Source organism: Callithrix jacchus, chromosome 13, assembly GCF_049354715.1.
Source record: "Callithrix jacchus isolate 240 chromosome 13, calJac240_pri, whole genome shotgun sequence".
Classification (NCBI taxonomy): Eukaryota; Metazoa; Chordata; class Mammalia; order Primates; family Cebidae; genus Callithrix; species Callithrix jacchus.
Window position 1 is genome coordinate 9,381,564 of NC_133514.1, and position 12,416 is coordinate 9,393,979.

A 12,416-nucleotide genomic window follows, 5' to 3' on the forward strand; every position below is an offset into this window, starting at 1 on the left:
CCTGCTGTTAATTGTCTAAAGCCTCCTCAATGACTTAGTTCCCCAGGAACTGAGAGCCTGTGAAATCGACATGGATGTTTCACTGAGTGATAGTTGGGTTCAGATCATGTCTTTTCTTCCGCTTATCTTTAACAGTGATGTACCGAATACCTACTATGTACAAGGTGTTTTTTAGGGTTTTGGAGAAAAATCAAGAAATGACAGCATCATGAACCATAGTCTTAAGACTGCAGAAGTTTAGATGTTTTGATGATTTTCACAACATCAAACTAAAGAGACAAGGCTGTGAATGTTTCCCTTGAGGAAAACCCACCCTTGTGGCCATGTAAGGTCTGTAAATAGAAGTGACCACAGGGAGTACGTAGGAAGATCACAGTTTCACTGAAGAGAAAATGGAGACCCTGAGAAGTCACCTTTGGTGTCACTGGCACCTTCAGGCAAAAGGAAGGAGCCTTGGGCTGGGAATCTTACCTGTGTCACATGGGCAGCCACCCTGCTGTGGACCTCAGGTGCATGTCTGTCTAGGTGAATATCTATCTATCTAAACTAAGCTCTATGGAAAATGAAGGCATCCGATTAGATGACCACTGGGGCCCCTTTTAGTTCAAATAATCTGTAAATCCACCTTTTTTTTTTTACGGTAACATTTTCTGAATCTTTAACCCTGCAAACGATATTAACCAGCCCAGGAACTGGCTACCCATTACGTGTATTAATAATAGTTATTAGATATTCAATTGCAGCTCTTAAATGTATTCCAGCTCCCTGATCATTGTAAATCAGTATGTGATTTTGAAGAGATGGGGAGACCCTATGTTGCCCACGCTGGTATCAGACTCCTGGGCTCAAGTTATCCTCCTGTCTCAGCCTCCCAAATAGCAGGGATTACAAGTACGTGCCACCACACCTGGCTAACTTTTTTATTTTTTGTAGAAATTAGTTCTCATTATGTTCCCCTGTCTGGTCTCAAACTCCTGGCCTCAAGAAATTCTATCACTTTGGCCTCCCAGAGTGAGGGGGTTACAGGCATGAGCCACTCTGCCTGGCTTGAATCTATTCTATAAAGAAAGCAGTTGCACTTTGGGGAAATTATAGAGGATTATTTAAAATATTGTTTGTCTAATGTGAAATACCATTTGCATATTTTTATAATGATCTTGTTGCAAATAAAATCTTAGGCCAGTCAGAGTCTAGTGTAGAAAACACAGCGTGCAGAGCTCATGCGCCTGTGAAACCATCAGCACTAGTTCTTTTTTAATTATTTATAACTGTTGATGTAAAAAATCCTTTTTATTATTTCATTTCATATTTGTGACAAAAGAGAATATGATTTCTACAGCTGATGAGGAAACGCTTATTCTTCTTGCAGGCATAGTTGAAAAGCAGTATGATTGGACATATATTTGCAAAGATGATATTTGGGGGACATAATTGACCCAAATTGGTAGTTTTAGCACTGTAGCATGCTAAATTTGAAACCCAAGTGGGGAAACAGTATTCAGTACTCGGGTGTGTTCCACCAACTGGACATAGCCTAGGTTTGTCATGGACATCGTTGTATAAAGGCAAGAGAAAAGTCACCTCCAGCTTCCAGATGTTCCCAGAGTCACTACAGCATGTTGAAGAGAACATTACTAAGACTATTTTTTAAAAATGAGGCCGGGTATGATGGCTCATGCCTATAATCCCAGCACTTTAAGAGGCTGAGGCGGGCAGATTGCTTGAGTCCAGGAGTTCAAGACCAACCTAGGCAACATGGAAAAACCTTGTCTCTACTAAAAAAAAAAGTACAAAAAATCAGCTGGGTGTGGTGACATCTGCCTGTAGTCCCAGCTACTTGGGAGGCTGACCTGGGAGAATCACGTGAGCCCAGGAGGTCGAGGATGCACTGAGCTGAAATGGCACCACTGCACTCCAGCCAGGGCAAACAGTGAGACCCTGTCTCAAAAACAAAAGAAACTTAAAAGTAAATGAAATTAGCAGGATTGTTATATCTCAATGATTGGTCTCAAAGGTTCATTTACTGTTTTGTAGAAGAGAAATCTGAAACATGGAAGAAAAATATTTGAATTTTAGAAATCTATTTGCTTTTCAAAACCCTAAATCAATAATGACTTAAACTTGGTATACAAGAATTATTTTAGCTTAGTTCTTGATTAACAGTAAAGAACAATTATTAAACAGGAACATCATCGTTTCTGGTTAAGAATAAAGAATGATTTAAATCGTCAAATAGGATATATTGTTATAGCCTTGTTCCATGTTGTATATACACGTCTTGATTAAAAACAAGGAAATAGGCACATCGGTTGTGTGCAAGAAATTATCCTCTTATGTCTCCAACTGGAACAAACCTATGCAAACAGTCTCTACCTATCACCTACAATTTTTTTTTCTATTGTTGATCTTGGTATTTTTCTATATTTTATTTAAATATTAATATAATCATGTTTAATATTAATTTTGGTTTTACTTTATCACGTGTTTGAAGAGGAAGCATCGGATCATAAAATGCGCATTGGCTTAGTCTAAGCGTAGCTTCCGTATTGTAGATCATTCTGCGTCGAATGAAGCTGAGTCCCTAAGGGCAAAGGATCTTGGTCAAGTTAATACTGAAAAAAAATGCCTAGGCCAGCGGTGCTTTCACTCCACACACTAGCTGTATTTTTAAAACAGATTGGCATGTATAATACTCAGGCAGGGTCTGGAGGATTCCTGTAAGAGGATCTTTAAGGGGACAGGGAATGAAGGCAAAATCCAGGACTGTGCTAGGAGGTCTGTGCCTGCACAGGAACTGTCTCCAAGCCCTCTCCCATCTCCGCCCTCATGAGGTTCCTGACTCTTACAGTAGACAGGAATAAACTCACTGTTCTGGGAATTCATCATTTGAGAACAACTTTCGTATCTCGAAAGCGTACAATTCTGAATTCTAAATGTTTTTGTACTGTTATTTTTACCTGTTCTTATCTTGCAATTTGTTTATTTCACTGGTCTGGTCCAAGATCTGTTTTTCCAATTTGTTTGTCGAGAGGGAGTGTTCCAGGAGCTGAAGTTCAAGCCGCGTGGTCTGATTTAATACCTGCATGTGACACAATGAAGTTCCTATTTATTATTTTTAATTAGTTTAACTTCTGAACTTCCTTTCCATTAAAGCACCCAAGCTACATGAAAACATAACCAAAACATTATTTATTCACCCAAGTATCTTATTTTAGCATATTTTTCATTTTCAGAAAAGGCTCCATGTCTTAGATCACATCTGAGTGTGTTGAACTTTTTTACTTTTTTCCCCACATCTCTTTATCTTTTCTTTCTTTTTTTTTTTTTTTTTTTTGAGATGGAATCTCGCTCCATAGCCCAGGTTGGAGTGCAGTGGCATGATCTCGGCTCACTGCAACCTCCACCTCTTGATCTCAAGCAATTCTCCTGCCCCGGCCTCCCCAGTAGCTGGGATTACAGATGCATGCCACCACACCTGGCTAGTTTTTATATTTTTGGTTCAGACGGGGTTTCACCATGTTGGCCAGGCTAGTCTTGAACTTCTGACCTCAAGTGATGCACCCACTTGGTCTCCCAAAGTGCCAGGATTACTTGCATGAGCCACTGCAACCAGCCGTATGTCTCTATTTTGGAAAGTGGTTGATAGTTCTGGACAGCGGGATTTGTGTCAAATAATAAATGTTATTTTTCTAGTCTGCCATATTTTATCATTTCACACAATGAGACAAGTAGAAGTATAAAATGGTCATATTGCATAGGTCCAAATTATTTTCCCTTTGCTCAGAACAAAATGCTATTCTCATCTTTATTTGTCAATAGAGAGATTAGAAGTCACATGCTTCCGTTATATAAAAATATGATTTTTAGCCTGGCATTTCATCATTTGTAGCTACTTGTTTAGACTTTTATTTCTTCTTTGCCATTTCTCTTTCCTATTTTAAAACTTGTTTGAACCAATTGAAACAGTATAGCGTCAGTGTGAAACGAGCCTCAGCGTGAAACGAGCCTCAGCCTTGCTGTGTGGGCCTTTCTGACCTACTATGTGGCTTGACCAGGGCTGCTCTCCCATGGATTCTCTAGCGCCTGGCTGCCCTTCAGCAGGAAGAATCGATTACTCACATCTTCCATGTCATGCCTACTCAGGATGTGATAGCGCATACAAATGGCAGTCGGCATTGCTGCCAAATAACCAGGGACCTTGAAAGAATCATTGTTTGCTCCTGTCTTTATGTCATTTGCAGGAGCCTTGGCCGGTCCGCAGCACAGGTTGCAGGGATAGGCTTATCCTTAGTCAGAGCTGGTCGAGTTCTTATCACAAAAAGTCTTCTGTGAGAATAAAGTCCTTGGCCAACATAAGGGTTTGTTTGGGTTTTAATATTAACACCTGGAATATAGATTTGGCCTACGTCTTCTTTGGGTCCAAACATTCTATGTTGGTGATTTCTAAAAGGAACTGGAAAAGTGTGTCTCCTATTTAATTCATAAGGGTTATAAAATGAGTAAACTTTGGTGGGGAGGCAAGGAAGAATGGCATCTAAGTGGTGATCAGCCCAGTAGTAATGGTGACCTCCTTCCACATCACTTTTCTGGGGAGCATCAAACAGCTGGACCACCAGCCACCTGCCGTCACTCAATTTGATCGTCTCTCATTCTGACAGGCTTGGAGAATCTTACTTCTAATCAGAAATTTTCATATTTGAACTTAAACCTCTTTCACAAAGTCAGTAACTGCTCAGCAAATGCCTTCAAGCCGAGCGGGCACATAATTCAGTCTCTTTGTGGCCTTTCTTAACTCAGCCATTTTTCTTTTTTTGAGATGGGGTCGAACTCTGTTGCCCAGGCTAGAGTGCAGTGGTACCATCTCGGCTCACTGCAGACTCTGCCTCCCAGTCTCAAACAATTCTTGTGCCTCACTAAGCCTCCCAAGTAACTGGGACTACAAGTGCACACCAGCATGCTCGGCTAATTTTTTTTTTTTTTTTTGGTAGAGATGGGGTTTTCTCACGTTGTACAGGCTGGTCTCGAACTCCTGAGTTCAAGCGATCCACCCACCTTGGCTTCCAAAGGGCTGAGATTACAGACATGAGCAAGAGCACCCAGCTAGCTCAGACATTTTCATGTGTTCAGTTGGGCTTTCTATGGAAAAGTTGTTGACTTTCCATCCACTTTTGGATTTTCCTGTCATCCTGGATACATGATGTCCAGTTTCACAACAGGCATTTTTGTTTAAATCATGGGACCCAACACAAGCACATTGAATGCTCTGAGGTCTCTGACTTCTACAGGGGGCAGCAAGGTTTGCACCGTCGCTCTGTCCTAACACTTTTTCATTACTATTGTTTTGTTATTAAAAATGTTTGCCAAGCTCCCATGCTTGGATCTATTATTATAAAATATAAGCAATGCTATATTTTAAAATAACACTTTTAAAATGCTTATGGGACAGTGTTTGGATAAGCTATTAAATTGCCTATCAGTCTTACTATCCAAAGGGGGGGCATGCGACTTGATCATTACTCATTTATTTTAATAGATTGGTGCAATTTTGACATTGAAAATAATGGCAGTTGGGTGCGGTGGCTCATGCCTCTAATCCCAGCACTTTGGGAGGCCAAGGCAGGCAGATCACCTGAGGTCAGGAGTTTGAGACCAGCCTGGCCAACATGGTGAAACCCTGTCCCTACTAAAAATATAAAAAATTAGCCAGATGTGGTGGCCCACACCAGTAATCCCAGCTACTCGGGAAGCTGAGGCACAAGAATCACTTGAACCCGGGAAACGGAGCTTGCAGTGAGCTGAGATCGCAACACTGCACTCCAGCCTGGGCAACAGAGTGAGACACTGTCTCTAAATAAATAAATAAATAAATAAAATAAGTAATGGCAAAAACTGCAGTTACTTGTGGTCCAAACTAATAATAATTGACTGTAGACATATATAAATACATTGACTTAAATTTTTGGTATTTCTTGAGTTTGTATGACTTCCTAAGGGTTAAAGTTTTAGTACCTTATGATCCATTATGTGAAATATTTGTGTATATTTTCCCTAAACTGTTCTGATATTGTGGAAAGACCTGGTAATCAAGTAATTTGTTATTCTATTCTCTCATCTAAAAGTCTTAGGTTTGTCCATCATTTCACTACTGTTTTCTCTTACCTCATCCCACCATTTTTAGGAAGACAATGAAAGAACACCGTGCCCTTCTAAAAGGGACCTCATGAGAGTGGCGGGCTATGGCTTCTCCCCACTCAAGTCCCCTCCTATCTCACATCTACCATTTCTCAGTCCTTTTAGCTGAAGAGGAATATATATATGAATAATATATAGTGGGGATTGTTTTACTTAAATCTACTCGTTTTTAGAAAGCATTCCTTATAGCTCAGACTAAGAAGACACTAACTTCAAAAGCCTGTAAAGAAGCTGGAATGAGGAGTCAGCAAGCAGACTTGGCCACTGAGAGTCAAGACCACCGCCCTGAACTTGCAGCATCTGCATTTGTCCTAATGGCCGCTTTTCCCTTTCCCACCCAGGCTGTTTCCTGGGTCATGTGTTGTGCATCATTTAGCACAACTCTGGATGAATTTTCTTCTTTTTGAAATTCTCCTATTTTGCTGTTATTTTAAGTTTCCTCTGTGTGTGTGTGTGTGTGTGTGTGCGCGTGTGTGTGACAGAGTCTTACTCTGTTGCCCAGGCTGGAGTGCAATAGCACAATCTCAGCTCATTGCAACCTCCAACTCATGGGTTCAAGCAATTCTCCTGCCTCAGCCTCCCAAGTAGCTGCGATTATAGGCGTCCACCACAATGCTGAACTGATTTTTTATTTTTATTTTTTGGTAGAGACAGGGTTTTGCCATGTTGGCCAGGCTGGTCTCAAATCCTGACCTTGGTGATCCACCCGCCTCCGCTTCCCAAAGTGCTGGGATGACAGGGGTGAGCCACCACACCTGACCACTAGTTTCCTGTTTCATAGTCTTCCTTCTGTTACTGTTAACCATTAGCTCATAGAATCTCACAGTGGAAAGACAACTTAGCAATCACTTGTCTGGCCCAATCCTTTGTATTATTTGAGACCCAGAAAAGGTGAGTGCCTTGTTCCAATGCATTCATCTTTCTAGCGGGGGACCTGGGTCATGGCAGAGCTCAGGGCTCTTGCTCACGCGTGCAGTCTTTTCTGTGGCAGGACGCTTCTCGCTGTCCCACTTCTCTCCTTCTCCATAAACTCATTCCATGGGCTGCTAACGGTTCTTTGAGATTCAGTTTTATCTTAACTCAAAAGTTAGATTTAAGGCCAGAGTTTCTAGCTCTCTGCCTGTGCTTTTCATTTCTGAAATATTCAAAGGCTTTAGGACTTAGAAATGGAAAATGATCCCGAGTCCAGAAAGCACCAGGGAAGCAGAGAGGGGTATTCATCTTGCAGTGGTCAGGGATGAGTGGCATGAAAGTGACTCAGATGTCTTCAGTAGATAGAATACATGAAATGTAACCTCAGCATTAGAAACAAAAACCGATTTACTGATTTTAAATTCATTAAGGATGAATTTAAGGATGTACCAGCCATACATCCTTAATTTCTGATCAGTTCATTGGTTTTCTCCTGTGGTGGTGCTTTCTTGCGTGTCCCATGCCTTCATTGAGGAAGCTCCTGGTGCAGCTGAGTGCTGCTCTCCAGCTGCCGGGACACCGTGTGCTTTACGTGGCGTTACTTACCTGGGCTTCCACGTCGGTTAACTTCCGCGTTTGCTCTGCTGTTTGGTTCAGCAGGCTCGTCCCTATTTCTATCATCACAGCTGTCTGGTTCTGCACCGCGTTCTGCTGCATCTCTACCATTTCTTTTTTCATGTTGTCTTGGATGTAATTCTCAAGCTAGAAAAGATCAATGTTAGAAGAAAGTCATTAGTCAGATGACCAGAAACCTAATTCCTATATCTTTGTCATCTCTTCCCTATAAAAATATATATATATAGTGGGGATTGTTTTACTGAAATCGACTCATTTTTAGAAAGCATTCCTTATAGCCCGGACTAGGAAGACACTGACTTCAAAAGCCTGTAAAGAAGCCGGAATGTTCCTGCCTTCCTTGTGGAGTCCCGCTGTTTTAGTTTTCATGACTAGCAGGAAAATAGTGTGATTGCATTTGTATGCAAAACCTGGCAACTTAGTCACACCACGTAAAGGAAGGAGACGAGCTACTGGTTGCTTCTGTGTTTCTCCAGAAGTACACGTCATGGCAGGCCACAGAGGTGGTGAGGGCAGCCACAGGGGGCTGCCGCGGTGGGGTCGTGTCTGTCCTACCCAGGTGCAGCTCGGACCGTGCAGTGCAGGAAATGATAATTTGAAAATAAGCATCACTATTTCTCTGACATGCTAGACTTTTGGTTTCTCCACACAGACTTGAAAAGACACTCTAAGACAGCATCTAAGGAAAGGCGCACCTTTTGATTTTCCTCTTTTCTTTTCTTTTTTTTTTTTTTTTGAGTTGGAGTCTCATTCTGTTGCCAGGATGGACTGCAGTGGTGCGATCTCTGCACCACTGCAACCTCCACCTCCCAGGTTTAAGCAATCCTCCTGCCTCAACCTCTCGAGTAGCTGGGATTACAGGCACACACCACCATGCCCAGCTAATTTTTGTATTTTTTATTAGAGACAGGATTTCACCTTGTTGGTGAGGGTGATCTCGATCTCCTGACCTTGTGATCCACCTGCCTCTGCCTCCCAAAGTGTTGGGATTACAGGCATGAGCCGCTGCACCCGGCCTGATATTGCTCTTAACCTACAGAATCACCACTCAGTTCCACATTCTGTGGGGCCTTCCCCACCTTCTTCCTCATTGAGTTGATTCAACCTATGAAATTTTTCCTAACGTGTATGCATTTTTCACAATTTTCTCATTTCATGTATCAGGCGAACTTTTAATCCCACCATCATCCATTTATCACCTAATGTGCCATTTAATTTTTTTCTTCTTTTTTTTCCTATAACAATCTAATGATGGGAAAAGGCTGGTTCTTCTTTTGCTCAATTTCTAAAGATGATCATGCCGGCTAATTTTGGCATAACTTAAACACAAGAGAAAGAAGCAACTCATTTCTCTGCCATTCGTACAGATGTCCCTGTTTGTGGCAGTAAAATTATATAATGATGTATGACTGCAAGACGACTTGGTACGTGGGAAGAGCCTGTGGGCTTGGAGCCAGGGAAGCCCGCCCTCTGCTTTATAGCCTTGGTTCTAGGAAAGTCACTTAACCCTTTGGGACCCTAATGTCGTCATATGTAAAATAGGGCTTCTGGTTGCACAGAGGACTATCTTAAGGAGGAGTTACGCTATGCTTTTAAAGTCATTGTGTGTGTGTGTAATTCCAGCTACTTAACATTTAATTCTTTTCTTCTTTTTTTTTCCTATAACAATCTAATGATGGGAACCATTATTGCATTCACTGGTTGAAAGTGTAAGCTCATGAATGCAGAAACCATGTTTTCTTCCTGTTCACATAGGGTAACAACCTATTGTATTATATTGAATAACTGAAAGATGATTATAAAACTGTGTCTGGTGCCTTTCTTTCAAACCTTCAAATTCTCTATAGAGAAATCATTCGTGGAGTCAGTCATCAGACTGATTTCCCCCAAAGTGTTAACCACTAAGTAATTCTGTGCTTTCTGACTTTAAGAGTAGGAAAATAGAATGGGAAGGGTAGAGTTTCTCTCTTAGAGCTTCTTTGTTGATGCATTTCATAGATTGTGTCGTGTGACTGGTATCAGATGGTTTTAGGATTAGACTGGAACTATAAGTTTACTGTTTCCAGCGCCCCCTCGCCATGACTCTGCCTCACTTCTCTAAGCTCCCAGCTCCTCATCCTGGCAGCTAAGGCTCCCTCCCTGGCAGCTGTGGTTATTGGATGGATCAGAAGAGCAGGATGTATGGCAAGCACCGCCAGCCCTCCATCTGCGGCCTCCACATCTACAGATTCAACCACACCATCAAAATATTTTTTAAAAAATAACAATACAACAATAAAAAACGAAAATTGTTAAACAGTATAGTATAGCAACTATTTACTTGGCATTGACATTATGTTAGGTATTCTAAGTAACCTCAAGATGACTTAGAGTATGCAGGAGGATGTGCGTAGGATACAGGCAGATGCTACCCTGTTTTATAGAAGAGTCTTCAGCATCGTGGATTTTGGTTTTCCCAGGGATCTTGGAACCAGTCCCCCACACATATCAAGGGGTAATTGTAGTGGAGCTCCAGTCATGTAAAATCATTTTGTGATCAAGCCATCCTCCTGCCTCAGCCTCCCAAAGTGCTGGGACTACAAGCATGAGCCATTGCATCTGGCCAAAACCTTTTCTTTCCCATATGAATCAAAATAGAGTAAACCACTGTATATATATAAAATCAGGCTCTGTTACCCAGCAGGTCAACAACCATCTCCACTATAGGCTTCATAAAATGTGAAGAATCTGAAATCTTATTAACCCTTTCTCAGAGTTAGCCCAGGCTTTTTAGTGTCTGTGATCGTTCTTAATTCATTCCTTTGCCTTCCTCCCCTTCCTTTGTAAAAACTGTGACGTTTGTGATTGAAATAAACTATTTACAAGAAGCCTTAAATAGCAGTTTGTAATTCTCCCCTCCGCTCATTGCCATGGGAGTAATGGAATTTTTGAGGTTGCAGCTAAAGCTGTGTGTCACCCAGAGGCACTGTCTTGGTTACTCCTCACACCAGCCAAGATAATATTTAAAAAGACTCATTCTGGGAGGCTTGGAACTACAGCGATAGACTCCAGCTGGAGTTGAGTTTAAACCCCTACTCAGAAATAATAATTTACAAAGTGGTATAAATAAAAAGTCTTAACCTTCTTCTTGATTTCAGTACTTAAGAGCTAAATAAAAATCATTGCTTTTTGTCACTCTAAATCATATAATCAGAGAGAGAAAATGAATCCTGTAGTACTGCCTTCCCACATTTCTAGAGCTACTGAGTCAGATGTGGTTACAGCTCCCCAGAGATACGAAAGGATTGTTTATAATTGAAAACTTAAAGTCAAATTCCAATTTAAAGTTAAACTTAGGAACTTTGACAGACATACAGGCTCAAATTTTTAAAATGAAATTTCTTAACTTGCCATATTGTTTTCTAAACTTAAAAATGATAGGATCCAAGATCCTTTTTAAATTGCTACGTTTTTGCTTTTCAGGATGACAAATATAGGTACATGGTGGGTGAGATACTGTGTGTCCCTGTATGTTATTCTTACCTAAAAACAAATTGCAAATACATACAATATGTGTATATACAGATATGTCTATGGCATACAATATAGAAAACTCTTGAAGACATGTATCATTTAAATAAAAGAAAATTATGTATGGTACTGACTGCATTGCTAATTCATTGAAGTATTTGGGAGAAGAAAGTAACAGAAACAAAAATGTCCAGTAGTAGATATTTTGTGTTGATTTAAAAAGATTTTGGGGCCAGGCATGATCCCTTGTTACTGTAATTCCAGTACTTTGGGAGGCCGAGGTGAGAGAATCACTTGAGCTCAGGAGTCCAAGACCAGCCTTAGTAACATGGTGAAACCTCATGTCTACAAAAAGTACAAAAAAAAAAAAATTAGCTGAGCATGGTGGCACATGCCTGTAGTCTCAGCTACTGGGGAGGCTGAGGGAAAAAGATTGCTGGAGCCCCGGAGATCAAGGCTGCAGTGAGCCATGATGGTGCCACTGCACTGCAGCCTGGGCAACAGAGTGAGACTTTGTCTCAAAAAGCATATATATATAAATAAAAAGATTTATGTTCTTACTCTTGAAGTCATGAAATTAAGGTTTTAAGAGAAACGTATGATGTGACAGGTCCTCTAAAAACAAGAAGGAATGCTGTATGTTTAGCCCCAGATACTCAAGCGACAGGAGCAGCCGCAGTGGTGGTGGGTAGTGTTCCTTGGCTGCCTGCGCTGCCAGCACCGTCCGGGAATTGCTGTCTCACGACTCCAGGTGCCTCGTGTCAGCACAGGTGGATGCAGAACTGAGCCCTGGAATCACCCTCAGCAAAATGTTAGTTCAACCCAGAGGCCGCTTCATACTTTTCCTGCCTTTTAAGAGCCAAAAGTGATATATCTTGAAATTGGCTTGAGTATGCCTTCCAGTTCCAAGCTTCCAAGCTTCACAGCGCCGTAAGAAAACAGACAGACCACCCACCCCTCCGTGGAGGGCCATTTTTACCACCAGAAAAGCCCAGAGTTAAAGATTACCAATGCCAATTCTATCTTCTGGGAGCATCCTGACAAAAGAATCTTGTGTTTTCCTCCAAAGATGAGTAGTAATTTTTAGAGATACAGAAAGACTAGGGATGTCCAAAATATAGTATAAAAATAAACATTTCCAAATAAAGATCTCCCATGTAATGTAG

The 12,416-nt window shown here is 41.2% G+C and overlaps 2 protein-coding genes across 9 annotated transcripts in view; one reads left to right on the plus strand and one right to left on the minus strand.

Moving 5' to 3' along the window:
- The window catches only part of MCPH1 (microcephalin 1), a 244,677-nt gene that overhangs the window by 122,847 nt on the left and 109,414 nt on the right, over positions 1-12,416 (plus strand). The gene's annotated exons all lie outside the window — the stretch shown is intronic.
- The window catches only part of ANGPT2 (angiopoietin 2), a 61,045-nt gene that overhangs the window by 21,688 nt on the left and 26,941 nt on the right, over positions 1-12,416 (minus strand). For both annotated transcript variants that reach the window (XM_002756750.7, XM_008979005.5), the window contains exons 2-3: positions 7,711-7,866; positions 2,958-3,079 (exon numbers count right to left, since the gene is read on the minus strand). In XM_002756750.7, the coding sequence (XP_002756796.3) occupies positions 2,958-3,079; positions 7,711-7,866 (278 nt within the window). The remainder of the gene's footprint in view (positions 1-2,957; positions 3,080-7,710; positions 7,867-12,416) is intronic.